The sequence below is a fragment of the Mesoplodon bidens genome (assembly GCF_964165515.1).
Source record: "Mesoplodon bidens genome assembly, chromosome: 3".
NCBI lineage: Eukaryota > Metazoa > Chordata > Mammalia > Artiodactyla > Ziphiidae > Mesoplodon > Mesoplodon bidens.
In genome coordinates this window covers 147,792,487-147,811,742 of record NC_138178.1, presented here as the reverse complement: position 1 = coordinate 147,811,742, position 19,256 = coordinate 147,792,487, and the positions used below count along the sequence as shown (strand labels likewise).

Here is a 19,256-nt window from a genome sequence, read left to right as displayed (position 1 = left end):
CGCCTAGAGCCCGTGCTCCGCAACAAGAGAAGCCACCGCAATAAGAAGCCTGTGCACTGCAACGAAGAGTAGCCCCCGCTCGCCGCAACTAGAGAAAGCCCGCGTGCAGCAACGAAGACACAACACAGCCAAAAATAAAAAAAAATTTTTTTTTAATTTAAGCGAAAAATAACACCCGGAAAAAAATGGAAATCCTCTTCTGATTGTCATAAATCTTTCTCTGACATTTTATCAGTATTTACGCTCCCACGTTGAGAGGATTAACGATCTCTGAGTGGAAATGACTATTCAGTCTGTGGAGGCAACATTCCAAACAAGAACCTGGGGATACGACTCCTCAAATGGCAAAGAATGGGTGTTCTGAATGCAGAAGTTAAATGACCTAAGAAATGTTTCAGACAAGGATGCTACAAAATCATCTCCAAGACTCATGCTGGAGCACAAAAGGAGATAATGAGATACTACAATTCAAAGTACCACGCTTCATAATCTGTTCATAGGAGTGGATGCCTCCTCCATAACTGCTGCCACCAGTCCAAGGAGGAAACAAACTTAGAAAGCACAGAAGTCAACTTTGTCAGTATGATGGCTAACTGTCAGAGTGCAAAAGAATGCATCGTTTTACCCAAGTTTGCCAAAAGCATGCATTATGACCACACAATGAATGCAGCTATTTATATGAAAAAGTAACCAACACACTCTGAAAAGCTCACTGATGACACAGTAGGTCCTGCACATGCCAAACCTTCAAAGGAGTGCAGGCACGGGTGTGAACTCAGCAGAAGACCAAGCACCAGACTCCAGAAGATAAGCATGTTGATGAAACTCATTAGCCACTGAAAATCTAACACAGTTCATTACGGATCACCAAGATGCCTAGTAACAGATCTTCGGACAAGTATCTGAGAACACATTTATAGCTTCTTTCTGTGATCCGGAATTTCTTCTCAACTTCTTTGTGATCTTAAACAACAAATACACACACAGTATCTATGTTTACCTGAAGTGCAAAAGCATACAAAAATCATCCTACACATACGTGGTAAAAGCACAAACAAATGCATGAGAAGAACAGAGATCAAAACCAGGACAGAGGTTCCTCAGAGGCAGAGAAAGGATACTGCAATGAGGGAGGATGGCCGTAGGTCTTTAACTGTTCCATAGAATTGGTAAACATTCTATTTGTCTAGAGTGTTGTAACAGGACACATAATAAATATCTGTTATATCATCCCTTATGCAGTTTCTGTATTTGAGTATTCACAGTAATTTTTGAAAAACAAAAGCTAACAAGGAATTAGAAGTCTGGTACAGACTGTTCTAAGAAAACACAAGGGACAGCTCCACACTGTTAAATATATACCTATACAAGAGGATGGTTTTCAGGTCAGCAGTCTAAGACCCTTTTCAGCGTTCACAGCCCAAGTGGGTTGATTAAAAGGCAAAACCTCCAGGAAAAGAAAAGACAGAATCGGAAAGCAATGTGTTTCATTCTCACGTCTTTGAATATAAAATCACTGGCTGTGAATTGTTCAGAATGAAGAGGGTGCCCTCAACAGCAACACATCCTGTCAGATTTGTTTAACAGTATGAGTTTGCCTCCCTTTGCAATTGCTCCCACATTCCCCAGGGAGAAACTAATGGAGTACTAAAAACAAATGGAGATGAAGTCAATCACCTAGGATGCTTTGGCTCCCAACTCAAACTGGCTTACACAAAAAGGAAATGTTACTGGCTCACATGCTTGGACTTCTGGAGGAGAAACTGCCTTCAAGGCTGGTTCCTCTGTCCTCCACTCTGTGTGACTTCCTGCTCGGCCTGGAGCCACACCAGACCTCACACCAGCGCAAAACAACATCCAGAAGAAGAGAGGCAGAGGCAGGCTCTTCCCGTAGCTCTGTTTGAAGTATGAGAAGACTTCTGCCAGAAGCTCCTGGCAAACCTACTTTGGAGTCTCCTTGGCTAGAGCAGGATTAGAGAACCATTCTTGAAGCCAGGCCGCTGGCCAGTTAATGCCCAACACTGGCTGATGCCTCCTCCCCGGTGAGTTAATCATGCATGGACACAGCAGGGATGGGACTGCCCCTTATCAGGGCCCACCCTGGAGCTGTGGTCAGCTCCTCAACCCCATAACATGGGGGGGCTTGTGGGGAGAGGTAGATGAGATGCATAATATGGATTCAATCCTAATGTCTACTCACTAGCATTTACTGGGAAAGGCCTGAGCCATTCTGTGTTTATCAGATTAAATAAATCATAACTGTGATATATTTGTGCATATATAAAGCTAGAGACGCAAAAATCAGATGACCAAATGAATTACTTCCTTTGAGAAAAGCAGATTTTTTTTGGCCACACGCGCTCCTTACAGGACCTTAGTTTCCCAAGCAGGGATTGAACCCAGGTCCACGGCAGTGAAAACGCTGAGTCCTAACCACTGGACTGCCAGGGGACTCCCGAGAAAAGGAGATTTTTTAAAACTCTGTTCCTATACCTCCACTGCTCCAATGAGAAATTTAAAGACAGAAAATTAACACTTTATAAAGCACGTAGGTCATAGGAAGTATGGTATAGTACTTACTATATTCTTGTGCCATAGCTACAGAAATTTAGATAATAGCATCCACATTAACAATGTATAACCTGAAAAAAAAGAATAAAAATAGTTAAGTACAGAAGACATTTCATTAAAAACAGTTGCATAACTTTGACAAGTCTTATTTTTTCCCCGAAAGAAGTAAACCAGCCTTTTTAAAGTAAGTAGCTAAAGTTAAATTAAAAATGAGAAAAATTATCTGTAGTATAAAAATTCTTCTATCTTCAAGTTAAAATTATCTGCATCTTTTGTAGATCTGACCACCACCAAACAAAGAAAATACATTTTAAGCAAGTAAAACTGCCCTGGACTGCTATTTATAAAATGGAAACAAAAGCAATTATTAAACGGACCTCAAAAACCATGTCATCTAACCCCTACAACACACATCCAACCTACTGAGTTCAACACAACTTAAAGCTAGATAAATCACCTTCAATTTCTAAATTCTTAAACTCAGAGATCTGAGGAAACAGTCCTCAGATAAAAATGGAAATATCTGATTCAAATATTTGACACTGCATCTTAATAAAATCTTTGAATATTCAGCATACCTTGAAATGCTAAAGAAACACAGCCAAAGAACTGGGGACTCTAAGACACTGGAATGTCTTTTAATATTCAAAAGAGAAAGGTCTGTCCCTATCCAGACCTCAGGACAAATAACAATATGGCAAGTCACACTCTTTAATTCAGAAGGAGTTTAAAAACGTAAAACTCTAACCATGGATGCTTGGTGTTTCCTGGGGATGGTGTGCCTTGGCAAAGCTGAGGATAGTTACTGCCCATCTATCTACAAATACCATGTCTAACTTCACTTTCCTCAGTGTATGTAAGATTCAGCCATGTTGTTGGCATTAGTTATGATCTTCAGAAGAAGAAAAAACTTTTCCTCTACCCTCTTGTATTCAATTCCTGGGACTTGCAAATTAAACTGACAAAGACAAATTAGTAAGAGAAAAGGCATATATTTCTTTATTGATGTTAATGTTTTTACATGCATGGAGATGCCATGGAACAATGAAAACCTAAAGTGGCAGTTAGATCCAGGGGCTTATACCATTTTAACAAAGGGCAATAAATAGCGGAGAAGTGACTAAACAAAGGAAAAAAGGGGGTTAGGCTCCTAAGGATGATAAATTGTGGGAAGGTGACTAGGAAATGTATGGTGGGTAAGAATTGTTTAGTAAGATTTGTTACACAGACTCAAGTGTCATTCTCTTCTTCCTGGTATGGCAGATGGGGTACCCTGCTTACACCCCAAATTTATGCCCTGCTTTACAAATGGAAATTTACAAATGGAAAATTTACAAATGGAAATTTATGCCCTGCTTTCTGGAAGAAAGGGGGAGAGCAAAAAGCTCTTCCTGTGTCTGATGTTTTTAGACTTCCTTCAGTCCAAAATAATTTTCATGCCAAAGTGGCATATTTTGGGGTGCTATATTCTGATCCCCTTCATGTTCATAAAAATAAAATAAAACAAAAGCACTATTAAAAGAATAGAAGTGCATGTCTCAGAAAAGAAGATGATATTTGCAATACATAAATCCAGCAAAGGACTCATCAGAATATAAAAAACTCTGACAAAATAAGAAAAACACAGGTCACCCAAACAGGATATCAAAAATGGCCAGGGCTTCCCTGGTGGCGCAGTGGTTGAGAGTCCACCTGCCGATGCAGGGCACACGGGTTCGTGCCCCGGTTCGGGAAGATCCCACATGCTGTGGAGCGGCTGGGCCCGTGAGCCATGGCCGCTGAGCCTGCGCGTCCGGAGCCTGTGCTCCACAAGGGGAGAGGCCACAACAGTGAGAGGCCCACATACAGCCAAAAAAAAAGCTATAAAAAAAAAAATGGCCAAAAAACACGTGAAAAGGTGTTCAACATCATTCATTACCATGGAAATACAAATTAAAAACCACAAATGAGATAAAATTATATACTCATCCAAATGGCTCCTATGCAAATATCTGACAATACCAGGTCTTAGGGATGTGGAGCAATTCAACTCTCATATGCTGCTGTGGGAGTGTGAACTGGAAAAGCAATATCTAATAAAGCAGAACATAAACTGTGGCCTAGCAATTCCACTCCTGGGGAAATACCTTGTAAGAATGCATATACATAGATCCTAAAGACACATATATTTAACGAAGCATCAATTGCAATAGACAAAACTCAGTAACATATAAATTGTGGAATATTCATATAATGAACACTATACAGCAGGGGGTCAATCAATTTTTTCTGCAAAGGGCCAGATAGTAAATATTTTAGGGTTTGCAGGCCAAATGGTCTCTGTGCCCTGTTACAACTATTCAACTCTGCCTTTGGAGTGCAAAAGTAACCACAGACAATATGTAAATGAATGGGTGTGGCTGTGCTCCAATAAAACTTTATTTACAAAAACAGGCAGTTTGCCTGCTACATAGTAATGAACATAAATGAACCATAAGTGATTCAACAACACAGAAGAATCTCACAAACTTAATGTCGAGACAAAGAAGCCAGACACATGACAGAATGTACCGTATGATTTTATTTTATAAAGTTCAAAAGTAGGTAAAACTATGTAAATCAGGATAGTAGTTATCTTTTAGAGGGGGCAGTAAAGCCTGGGGGGAAGGAAGAATTCTGGCAGGCTAGTAATACTGGGTTCCCTGGTTTGAATGGTGGTTTTCCGGTTATACTCAATTAGGAAAATTCATCAAAGTGCTTCTTTATGACACATTTGTCTCTACATGTGTAACACTTGAATAAAAAAGTGATATATTTTCAATTTGTATAAATAAAGAATACGGGCCAGTAATATAAGTGAATGATTTCTCAAAGCTCACTAGCCCCGGACATCAGACACTCGATGCAGTAGCTGTAGCTTTGTACCCTTGCTAAACGCGGTCCAGAAACAACACCCCCGCCCCTTTGCTTAGTGTGACGTCTATATTACAACTAAACCTCTGAGCTGAGTAGCAGGTAGGACTTTGGAGAATGAGCTATGATTTAAATAGAACACACAGGAGTGGCAGGAAGAGAATGTAATACAGAAGGAGAGAGGGAAGTAACAGATGGTGCATGAAGAGACTGGTGGAAATAAGCCCCTACATTTTAACATAATCTGCTGAATAATCTACACAGAATAGAAAGTAAAGTAAGCAGCTTAGAAACACAATGTGGAAGGTTACTAAACTTGTCTTTTGGACAATAATAATGATATTTTAAAAGCTGACTAGTGCTCCTGAAAGACCGTTGAAGGGATTTTGTTTCCAGTACAACAATTTCTTCCAATCTAACAGGTTAAACGGGCAGCAAGCTTCAACTTTTCAAATGAAAAGGCAAATCGGACAGATAATATACTCTTGACTTTTTAGGTCTGCGTATTTTAAACAATTTCTATACCCTGGTTTCACCTCATTCCTCTATACTGTGTCTGAAAATTTAATTAGATATTGTGACTTCCCAGGGATCACAGGAAGCCATTAAATTACCAAGGTTGTGCCCAAATACGTGAGGAGAGGCAGAAAATACAAAAATGCCAAAGATAACAAGATCACGGGCACCACATTCTATTAATATGGGCTTACATCATGAGTGAAATAAAAAGAGAAAGAGTAAAGAAAGTGAAAAGAACTGACATCCACTCACTATACTGTATTCACTGTATAACTGATAAATGCAAGAAACTGAACTAGATGCTAGGAATCCAAGGACAAATTTCCTGTCTTTAAGAAGCTCACAGTTATAAAGAAAATGAAAAGCCTATGCATCAATAATTTAAATCAAATGTCACAAAAGTTACACGATATTTACAAGTGTTATAGAGCTATGAATTAACAGAAGAGAATTACTAAATGGAGGAGTGAAATGCAAATGGGGAGAGATGGGTGAGGAAAGGAAGTCTTTACCTAGTAGGTAAGAGTTGAAATGGGGTTTTGTTTTTGTTTTTGTTTTTGTTTTTTGTGATACATGGGCCTCTCACTGTTGTGGCCTCTCCCGTTGCGAAGCACAGGCTCTGGACACGCAGACTCAGCGGCCATGGCTCACGGGCCCAGCCACTCCGCGGCACGTGGGATCTTCCTGGACCAGGGCACGAACCTGTATCCCCTGCATCGGCAGGCGGACTCTCAACCACTGCGCCACCAGGGAAGCCCTGAAATGGGTTTTGAATGATTAAAGGTGGGCAAGACAGGAAGAGGAACAGAGCATTACTCCAGGCAGAGGGAGAGAATATGCAAAGGCATGGAGGCATGAATGAGCCAGTCAGGCTTGAGGAATAAGAGGAAATCTGAGGCTTCCAGAACATGGTGTTATAAGGACAAGCTAAGACTGAAATGATGGAGGGACTTGTCAATTATACTAAATTCAAATTTTATCTTACAGGCATTATGGAACCATTCAGGTGGGAACTGGGGGAATGAGAATGGAATACAAAGAACAGAGGGGGAGTGATAGGTCTCCAGATATATCTTTTTGCATAGTTTTGACATTTATAACCATAGTACTGTTAAACAAAATAAAAAGGTGAACAATCAAAATCAGACAGTATGTGAAGGTAACTCAAAATGAAACACATTCAGTAATAAGGGAACTGCATTACAAAGGTATAAGTAACCACACTTAACTGAGTGCAGAAGAAAAGAACTAACCTAACCCCTTTGGAAGCCAGCATCTTGACTATATACTCTGAGACTAGAGAAAAAACAAAGAAAGGAATGGGAAAGACCAGAATAAACTGTATGGTATCAGACTGGAATCAGAGATATCATGGTTTTTAATATATATTTCAGTAGATAATAGATATTTGTAGAGGCAGGTATGTGTAGCTCTGTCCTCTGACAAAGACTAGGAGCAATGATACCCCTGTAGCAATGAGCACATGTAGCACCCAAATACTGGCTTCTAAACACTATCCTCCAATAAGGGGAACCAGGACTACTTAGAGAAATGTCTGGCTGCAAAGCTAGGAAAGCGAAAGTACCAGATGAACCTAGAACATTTTGTGGTACAACAAAGTAAGGAGTGCTCAAAAAAGATATGGATTTATCAAAAGGACTGGAACTAACCTGAAGGGGCCAAATCTGGGACAATCTGAGCAAAAAAATTAAAAAATTATACTAATACATTATAACTTATAGGATAAAACAAATACCCACGAGTCCATATCGATAAAAAATAAGTAACTGAATACACAAATAAATGGGCAAGAAAGCCAAGCTCTTTCTTGTAAGAGAATTTCAATTAATAAGTGTAGAGAAGACTGATGGAAACAGAAAAACCACCATTTGACAAACAGCACAGATTAAAGAAGACAAAGGAAATAAAACAACTAAATGCAGTGTTGGATCCTAGACTGGACCATGGTCCAGACATAAATATTATTGAGATACGTGACAAAATATGAATACGGTCTGTAGCTCAATTAACATTACTGTATGAATGTGAATTTCCTGATTTTGATAAGTTTACTATAGTTATATAAGACATTAGCATTTTGGGAAGGTGGGTGAAGGGTATGTAGAAATTTACCTATTTTTGCAACTTTTTTTTAAGTCTAAAATTATTTCAAAATGAAAAGTAAAAAATAAAAAAAAGAAAGAGAGAAAAAAGAAAAGAAGGAAGAGATGAGAGATTGTGAGTTACAATCATCTTAATCTAAAACCTGGCTTCAGGCCCTCTTCTCTCTGTGCCAAATATTAAAGCTAATAGTTTTTTATTTAAGGTATATATATACATAAATGTATAAATGAGAAGCTTGAAAGTAATGAACAAATAGAATATTGTAAATAACTAAAAAGAAATGAAAAAAGAACTGAATAGAATTTTAGAACTAAAAATATGATAACAGAAGCTTAGAAAAAATTAGTGGGACTTCCCTGGTGATGCAGTGGATAAGACTCTGCGCTCCCAATGCAGGGGCCCAGGTTCGATCCCTGGTCAGGGAACTAGATCCCACATGCATGCCACAACTAAGAGTTCACATGCCACAACTAAGGAGCCCACGAGCCACAACTAAGACCCGGCGCAACCAAATAAATAAATAAATATTAAAAAAGAAAGATTCCCCCCCCCCAAAAAAGATCCCTACACTTTAAAAAAAAGTTCATCAGGTGAATAAATTACATTTGGACACGGATGAATAATGGATCAGTAGCTGGAAGACAGATCTAAAAAAAAACATCTAGAATGCTTCCCAAATAGAGAGATGCAACCATAAAAGTGACATTAAGAGACACAGATGGTACAGTGAATAGGTCTAACATTCACCTAAGAGGAATACTAGAGAAAGATAATGGAGAGAATCAATACTGTAAATGACACCAATCCTTGAATCTAGAAAGGCCAACAAACAACAAGCAGGGGGAAAAGCAATACTGAGGGACATCAGAGTAAAACTGCAGAATACTAAATAAAAAGCAATCTTAAGAGCAGCAAAGAGAAAAGAGAATCACCTACAAATGAACACCAATTAAGATGACTCTTGATTTCTCATCAGCAACAATGGAGCCCAGACAAGGACTACTATCTTCAGTGACCTAACAGAGATAACAATCAACCTGGAATTCTATAACTAAAGACGATTCCTTCTAGAACAATAAACATTTTCAGCCAAATAAAACCGAGAGTTTACCATCAGCTGACACACTAAGTTATAAAGGAAATGACCTTTGCACAGAAGTAAAATGATACCGGATAGAAGACCTGAAAGGCAAGAATGAATGATGACCTCACAAAAGACAACAGTTAACAAATAGATGAAAGATGCTCAACTTCATTAGTCATCAGATACACAAGTTAAAATCCCCAGTGTGGTACCACTACATACCCACTGGAATAGCTAAAATTAACAGCCATGTTGACAAGGGTGTGGAGCAAACGGCACTTCCCTTATACCTGTGGTAGGAGTGTTAACTGCCCACCTGAAAAACTGTTTGGTGGTATCTACTGAAGATGAATGTATGTATACATTATAACTCTGCAATTCAATTCCTAGGTATATAGCCAACATAAACAGACACATGTGTGGCAAAAGACATGAACAAGGATGTTCACAGCAGTGCAATTCATAACAACCCAAAACTGAAAAGAACTCCAGTGTGTATCCATAACAGAAAGAAAAAATAACTGATGAATTCATATAATGGAACGCTGCAGTTAGAAAAAAAAGAAAATATTTGCTACCTGCAACAACATGAATATATAATGCTGAGAGAAAGAAGCCATATACAAAAATACATGCTATATGATTCCTTTTATATAAAGTACAAAACCAGGCAAAATTAATCATCAATGATTATAATTTGAAGTCAGAACAGGTGCTTTTAGAGTGACAGACTGTTCAATTTCTTGATCTGAGTGCTGGTTACATAGACAAGTTCAGTTTTTGAAATTTATTGATCTGTCCACATACGATTTGTCACCTTTCTGTATGTATGTCATACTTCAGCACCAATTTATTTAAAAGCAGAATGAATGATGAGCAAAGATACTGGCAGGAATATTACAGAAAAAAACGCTGTGTTCTTCTCATTGCAACCCACCAGGTGGCACACAATTTTCATTTGTATTATTACTGATGATGTTCACATTGATGAACTGATTAAAGTGGTATCTGCTAGTCTTCTCCACTGTAGAGCTACTTACACTTTTCCTCTTGGTAGTTAGTAAGTATTTCTTAGGGAGGTACTTTGAAGCTATGTACATATACTGTTCCTCATCAAGATCAATTAATCAATCCATTCATTCTTACATTTTATTATTCATCCATGTATTCAGTGGGTTATAATATATTATTATTATGGTTTCTTATAATCCATTATTACCGTTATGTGTTTTGTAGCCCAATCAGCCCCAGATTGGGCCAGTGGGAACCCCTTCAAGATGGCTTCTAGGTCATTTTGACATGACCTCATCATTTTCTGAGCACTCCCTTATTTTCTAAAACTAGATGTTTCAGTCTCATTTTGTACTTTCTTACCATTTCTCCAAGGAGCCCTGGTTCCTTTTATTAGAGTGGTATTTAGAAATCAAGATCCAAGCTGGGATCAAGATGGCAGAGGAGGAAGATCCTGAGCTCACCTCCTCCCATAGACACATCAAAACTACAACTATATGTAGAACAACTTTCTCTGAGAACCACCTGAAGACTAGCAGAACAGCTCATCTACAACTAAGGAAATTAAGAAAAAACCACATCAAGATGGGCAGGAGGGGCAGAGACACAGTCTAGTCAGAACCCACACCCCCAGTGTGACAACCCACAAGCAAGCGGGGGATATCACTAATGTGGAAGTCCTCCCTAAAGAGCAGGGGGGCCCTGCACCAGTGAGGTGAGCCCCCACAATGTCTGGGTTTGAAAGCCAGCAGGGTCATGTCCAGGAGAGCTGGAGGGCTATGAGAAACCAAGATGCCTAAAGGGCCTGTGCACAAACTCACTCACTCCAAGTCCCAGTGCAGAGGCAGCAGTTTGAAAAGCATCTGGGCCATACATAAAGGAGATTCAATGACCGATGTTATGTCAAGTGCCAAAGGGGCAGGGATCTGTTGGAACTTCCTCCCAGAATGAAGTTCTGGTGGGTGTCATTTTTTAAAAAAAATTATTTTATCCTCCCTCTACCAAGCTGGCCTGGCACTGGTGGGTGCTGTTTGTGACATCTGCCAGGTATCTTGCTAGCGCCACTCACCCAGCCCCAGCTTTCCCCTGTGGACCTGCTCCAGCCAGCACCCTCCCAAAGTGGCTCTTCTCCCACCACACCAACAGGCGGCCTCTGTTGGGATGGGAACCCCCCAAAGCAGATCCTGTCCCTCTACACTGGTGGGTGGCCTTGGTCCAGATCACCACCCCTCCCCAACAAAGTGGCTCCTACCCCTGGAGGCCAGCCCTGCCCACCAGCACAACTGCAGCAGTCAGAGCCAAGCCTTATAACAAGCCAGCCTGGGGGCCAACCCACCCAAGAGCGCATCTGCAGGAACTGGAGGACCACAACAATAGGAGGGTGCGTGCACCCCACATGGGGGAGTCTTCTGGGGCACCTGGCTCTGGTGACCAGGAGGGATTGCTCATCTGGGTCCCAAAGGAAACCCTCTACATAAGACCTCTCCTTCAAGATGAGGAGACACAGCTGACCTACCTAATACATTAAAAAAACAAAACAAAACAAAAACATGCTAAGAGTTAGGCAAAATGAGGAGACAGAGGAATATGTTCCAATCAAAAGAACAAAATAAACCTCAGAAAATGAACTAAATGAAATAGAGATACCTATCTAATAAAGAGTTCAAGGAAGTGGTCATAAGAATGCTCACTGAACTCGGGAGAAGAATGTATGAACACAGTTAAGAACTTCAACAAAGAGATAGAAAATATAAAAAAGAACCAATCAGAGCTGAAGAATACAGTAACTGAAATGAAACTACACTAGATGAAATCAACAGCAGATTAGATGATGCAGAACAATGAATCAGTGATCTGGAAAAGAGGGTAGTAGAAATCACCCAAATGGAAGAGTAAGAAGAGAAAAGAATTTTTAAAAATGAGGATAGTTTAAGGGCTCTCTGGGACAACATCAAACATAATAACATTCATATTATATAGGTCCCAGAAGCAGAAGAAAGAGAGAAACGTACAAAAAACTTATCTGAAGAAGTAATGGCTGAAAACTTCCCTAACCTGGCAAAGGACATCAAAGTCTGAGAAGCAAAGAGAGTTCTCAAAAAGATGAACCTAAATAGACCAACACCAAGACACATTATAATTCAAATGTCAAAAGTTAAAGATAAAGAGAGAATTTTAAAGGCAGCAAGAAAAAAGCAACTAGTTATATATAAGGGAATCCCTGTAAGTCTATCACCTGATTTTTCAGCAGAAACTTTACAAGCCAGAACAAAGCGGCATGATATATTCAAAGTCCTGAAAGGAAAATACTTACAACAAAGAATACTCTACCTGGCAAAGTTATCATTCAGAACTCAAGGACAGATAAAAAGTTTCTCAGATAAGCACAAGCTAAGGCACTTAATATGCCTTATAAGAAATGTTAAAGAGACTTATTTAAGAAGAAAAGAAAGGCCATAACTAGAAATGAAAATATATGAAAGACATTTTATAATAACCTATATGGGAAAAGAAGCTGAAAAAGGTCACAAAAGAAGTCTCAATAACTTTAAGAAGAGTGAAATCATATCAAGCATCCTTTCCAACCACAACAGTGGGAAACTAGAAATAAACTACAAGAAAAAAACTGGAAAAGACACAAACACATGGCGACTAAACAACATGCTACTAAACAATCAATGGGGCAATGAAGAAATAAGAAAATACCCTGAGACAAATGAAAGGTTGGAAGTTTATGTTTAAACTTCCAAAATCTATGGGACGCTGCAAAAGCAGTTCTAAGAGGGAAGTTTACAGTGATATAGGCCTACCTAAAGAAACAAGAAAAATGTCTCAAATAAACAATCTAACCTTACACCTAAATGACCTAGAAAAAAAATAACAAAGCCCGAAGTTTGTAAAATGAAGGAAATAATAAAGATCAGAGTGGAGCTAAATAAAATAGAGACCAAAAAAACAACAGAAAAGATCAATGAAAGCAAGAGCTGAATCCTGGAAAATATAAAAAATTGCCAAGCCTTTAATCAGACTCATCAAGAAAAAAAGAGAAAGGCCCCAAATAAAATCAGAAAGGAAAGAGGAGATGTTACAACTGATACCACAAAAATACAAAGTATCATAAGAGACTACTATAAACAATTATATGCCATCAAATTAGAAAACCGAGAGGAAATGGATAAAATTTTTAAAACTACAATCTTCTTAAAAACAAGGAAGAAATAGAAAACCTGAATAGACCAAGTTACTAGCAATGAGATTGAATCAGTAATTTTAAAAACTCCCAATAAATAGAAGCCCATGGCTTCACAGGTGAATTCTACCAAACATTTAAAGAAGAGTTAAAACCTGTCCTTCTCAAACTTTTCCAAAAATTGAGGAGGAAGGCAAGCTTCCAAACTCATTCTACAGGACAAGCATTACCCTGATACCAAAACCAGACAAAGACACTGCAAAAAAAAAAAAAAAAAAGTTACACAATACCCTTGATGAACAGGATGTAAAAACGTTCAACAAAACATTAGCAATGCAAATTCAACAATACTTTAAAAGGATCATACCTCATGATCAAGTGGTATTTATTCCAGGGATGCAAAAATGGTTCAACATCCACAAATCAATCAACATGATACACCACATTAACAAAACAAAGGATAAAAATCATATGATCATCTCAGTAGATGGAGAAAAAGTCATTTTCACAAAATTCAACACCCATTTATAATAAAAGCTCTCAACAAAGTAGGTACAGAGTGAACACACTTTAATATAACAAACGCTATATATGTCAAACTCATAGCTAACATCCTACTCAATAGTGAAAAGCTGAAAGGTTTCCTCTAAAATCAGGAACAAGAAAAGAATGCCCACTCTCACCACTTTTATTCAACAAAGTATTTGAAGTTGCAGCTATGGCAATTAGATAAGAAAAAGAAATAAAAGTCAACCAAATCAGAAAGGAAGAAGTAAAACTGTCACTATTTGCAGATGACATGATACTATATACAGGAAACCCTAAAAACTCCACCAAAAACTACTGGAATAAATGAATTCAGCAAATTGAAGGATACAAAATTAATATGTAGGAGTCTCTTGCATTTCTATACACTAATAACAAACTATCAGAAAGAGAAATTAAGAAAACAATCCCATTTACAATTGCACCAAAAAGAATAAAATACCTTGGAATAAATTTAATCAAGGAAGTGAAAGACCTGTACTCTGAAAACTGTAAGATATTGATGAAAGAAATTAAAGATGTTACAAATAAACAGAACGATATACTGTTCTCATAGAATGAAAGAACTAGTACTGAAAAAATGTATTACAATCAGTATTAGAAAAAATGTCCAAACTACCAAAAGCAACATACAGATTCAATGCAATCTCTATCAAAATATCAATAGCATTTTTCACAGAATTGGAACAAATAATCCTAAAATTTGTATGGAATCATAAGAGACCCCAATTAGTCAAAGTGACCTTGAGAAAGAAGAACAAAGCTGGAGGTATCATGCTCTCTGATTTCTAACTATAATACAAAACTACAGTAATCAAAACAGTAAGGTATTAGCATAAAATAAGACACATAGATCAATGGAACAGAAGAGACAGCCCAGAAGTAAACCCATACACATATGATCAATAAATCTATGATAAAAAGGCAAGAATACACATGGGGAAAAAACAGCCTTGCTTCAATAAATAATATTGAGAAAACTGGACATGCAAAAGAATGAGTACGGATCACCATATTATACCAAATACGAAAATAAACTCAAAATGGATTAAAGATTTGAACGTAAGCCCTGAAACCATAAAACTCCTATAAGAAACCATGGGCAGTCAGCCCTTTGACATCAGTCTTCATGATATTTTTTTTGGATCTGTCTCCTCGGGCAAGGGCAACAAAAGCAAAAATAAACAAATGTACTACATCAAACTGAAAAGCTTTTGCAGTGAATGAAATCAGCAACAACTGAATGAGAGAAGATATTAGCAAATCATATATCCAATAAGGGGTTAATATCCAGAATATAGAGAGAATTCATACAACCCAATAGCAAAAAACAAACAATCCAATTAAAAATGGTCAGCGAACCTGAACAGACATTTTCCCAAAGAAAACATACAAATGGCCAACAGACACATGAAAAGATGAAATTACAATGAGATAGCACCCCACACCTGTCAGAATGGCTATTATTGAAAAGATAACAAATAACAAGTGTTGGCAAGAATGTGGAGAAAAAGAAACCCTCACTCACTGTTGGTGGAAATGTAAATTGGTGCAGCCACTATGGAAAACAATATGGAGGGTCCTCAAAAAATTAAAAATAGAACTATCACATGAGTTAGCAATTCCACTTCTGGATGTTTACCTGAAGAAAACAAAAGTACTAATTTGAAAAGACATATACACCCCTATGTTCACTGCAGCATTATTTACAATAGCCAAAATATAGAAGCAACCAAAGCATCTGTCCATCAATAGATGAATGGATAAAGAAGAAGTGGTATACACATACACACACAATGCAATATTAATCATCCATAAAGAATGAAATCTTGCCATTTGCAACAACATAGATAGACCTAGAGGGTATTATGCAAAGTGAAATAAGTCAGCCAGAGAAAGACAAATACCATATTATTTCACTTATATGTAGAATCTAAAAAACAAAATAAATGAACAAACGAAACAAAACAGACACAGATTCACAGATACAGACACACACTGGTGGTTGCCAGAGAGGACGGGGGGTGGGAAGATGGGCAAAATCAGTGAAGGGGATCAAGAAGCACAAATGTCCAGTTATAAAATAAGTCAGTCATGGGGCTGCAATGTACAGAATAGGGAATATAGTCAATAATACTGTAATAACTTTAAATGGTGACAGATGGCAACTTATCATGGTGAACTTTATCATTCATAAAGTATGTAAATGTATCACTATGTTGTACACATGAAACAATTATAATAACTGTATATTAATCATACTTCAATTAAAAGAAAGAATTCAAGATCCAGGTGTTAGATGTGTTTATTGTTATTGGGGGCTACCCTCAGGCACTCTTAGTGAAAGAGCTAGGGAATACACTGGGCCCTCCATATCCATGGGTTCCACATCCACAGATTCAACCAAACATGGATGGAAAATATCGGGGAGGGGTGGATTCCACAAAGTTCCAAAAAGCAAAATGTGAATTTGCTGTCCACTGGTAACTATTTACATAGCATTTACATGTTATTTACAACTATTTACATAGCATTTACATTGCATTAGGTATTATAAGTAATCTAGAGATTATTTAAAGTATAAGGGAGGATGTGCGAAGGTTGTATGCAAATATTATGCCATTTTTACATAAGGGACTTGAACATCCTCATTTTATATCTGCAGGGTCCTGGAACCAATCCCCCACAGATACCGAGTGACAGATGTATATATGTGTTTACACATATATACATACACACACATCTACATCTACATCCACAGGATTTTTCAAGGAACTTAATAAAGTGATTATATATAAAGTTTACATGAAAAGTCAAAGGCCCAAGAAGAATCAAGATACTGCATAAGAAGACAGTAGTGAGGGACTTGCCCTACCAACGATCAATTACAACATAGCCGTAATTGTAGATTAACACAGAAAGGTTGAATTATTTAATAGTGGTACTTGCACATATGTTTATCCATGTGGGAGAAAAATTAAATTGAATCCCTATTCCACTTTTTTTTTTTTTTTTTTTTTTGCAGTATGCGGGCCTCTCACTGTTGTGGCCTCTCCCGTTGCAGAGCACAGGCTCCGGACGCGCAGGCCCAGCGGCCATGGCTCACGGGCCCAGCCACTCCACAGCATGTGGGATCTTCCTGGACCGGGGCATGAACCCGTGTCTCCTGCATCGGCAGGTGGACTCTCAACCACTGCGCCACCAGGGAAGCCCCCTTTTCCACTTTTTATATTAAATTCATTTCCAATTTAACTGAAGACTTGTATGGAAAAGGCAGTATTATAAAACTTTTAGTAGACAAAAGAAGTAGATTTTATGGCCTCAGAATACGTTAACAACATAAGAAAGAAAAACCATAAAGAAAAATAATAAATTTGTTCTGTATTAAAATAAAGAACTTCTGTTCACTAAAAGAGTCATGTACCACAATGTTCACGGCAGCTCTATATACAAAAGCCAGGAAGCAACCTAAGTATCCACTGACAGATGAATGGATAAAGGATATGTGGCACATATATCCAATGGAATATTACTCAGCCATAAAAAGAAATGAAATTGAGCTATTTGCAGTGAGGTGGATGGACCCAGAGACTGTCATACAGAGTGAAGTAAGTCTGAAAGAGAAAAACAAATACCGTATGCTAACACATGTATATGGAATCTTAAAAAAAAAATGGTTCTGAAGAACCTAGGGGCAGGACAGGAATAAAGATGCAGACATAGAGAATGGACTTGAGGACACGGGGAGGGGGAAGGGTAAGCTGGGATGAAGTGAGCGAGTAACATTGACATATATACACTACCAAATGTAATATAGCTAGCTAGTGGGAAGCAGCCGCATGGCACAGGGAGATCAGCTCTGTGCTTTGTGTCCACCTAGAGGGTTGGGATAGGGAGGGTGGGAAGGAGATGCAAGAGGGAGGAGATACGGGCATATATGTATACGTATAGCTGATTCACCATGTTATACAGCAGAAACTAACACACCATTGTAAAGCAACTATACTCCAATAAAGATGTTAAAAAAAAAGAAAAAAGAAAAGGATAAACCACAAATTAGAAAACACATAACTAGCAAAACATTAATTATCTAGAATATATCTCTCATAAATTTGTAAGAAAGACAATCCAACAGAAAAGTAGACAAAAATTATAAAAGGAAATACAAAAGCTCCTCAAATGCATGAAATGATGCTTTGTTTCTTTAGTAATTAGGGGATTACAAATAAAAAGCACCTTTACACACCTATCAGGTTGACTAAGTTTAAGAAGTCAGACAATGTCAAGTGTGTGGCAAAGATGAGGAGCAATGGAGACATTCAGACTCTGGCGGGAGTCATACACTGAAACAACCACTTTGAAAACTGTCCAGCATGAGGACACCCTACCAGCCAGCAATTTCACTCCTGAGTTTATGGTCTCCAGAACTGTCACTCAGAGACAAATACACTTGTATTTCACAACCACAGAAAACTGCAAGCCCAAATGCCAACAGTAGAATGAATAGGAGAACAAAATATGCCTTTGTTTGCAGTAATATCAGTGAACTCTGATGCTAAATGCATCAGTGTGGAAAAAGTCAAGGGAACAATATCCCTAAATACTTCTTCAGAAAAAGATTAGTGATAAACTAAATTTTTAAAAATTAGATACCAAGGGCTTCCCTGGTGGCACAGTGGTTGAGAGTCCACCTGCCGATGCAGGGGACATGGGTTTGTGCCCCGGTCTGGGAGGATCCCACATGCCGCAGAGCAGCTGGGCCCGTGGGCCATGGCCGCTGAGCCTGCGTGTCTGGAGCCTGTGCTCCGCAATGGGAGAGGCCACAACAGTGAGAGGCCCGCGTACCGCAAAAAAAAAAAAAAAAAAAAAGATACCAAGTTCACTGAAGGCTGGCTCAATACCCCTTAATAGTCATTAAAAGCTTTCCAGAGTTTTGTGCTCAGAACTGTTGAATGTTTCCAAGATACAGACAATTAAGTCCTCCAAGAGATAACAGCATATCTTCCTACAGCTTTAAACACAACATTGAGCCCATGGCAAACACTAGATTAAACTAACAAAACCATAGGTTTCATTTTAGTTTTTTAAATAAGAGTGTGCTTAAATTCCCAAGGTCTATTGAATATACTTGCGTAGGCACCATGTACATTGTGATTTTCCAATTTTTTTCTTTAAGTATTTAAAGACTGAAAAACATGTTATTTTGATAATCAGCTACTGAGACATGTGAGATTGCTCCTAAGAACTTATACCAATTAGACCAGCAATTCATTTAAAAATATATCTTAGAACAGTATAACTTTCCACCACTCACCCCCC

At 38.3% G+C, this 19,256-nt stretch overlaps 1 protein-coding gene across 7 annotated transcripts in view; it reads right to left on the bottom strand.

The window, feature by feature from the left end:
• The window catches only part of LOC308613799 (uncharacterized protein), a 366,445-nt gene that overhangs the window by 58,553 nt on the left and 288,636 nt on the right, over positions 1-19,256 (bottom strand). For all 7 annotated transcript variants that reach the window (XM_081227835.1, XM_081227836.1, XR_014015317.1 and 4 more), the window contains one exon: positions 2,581-2,642. In XM_081227835.1, the coding sequence (XP_081083961.1) occupies positions 2,599-2,642 (44 nt within the window). In that variant the 3' untranslated portion in view covers positions 2,581-2,598. Of the gene's footprint in view, positions 1-2,580; positions 2,643-19,256 lie in introns of those variants that run through there.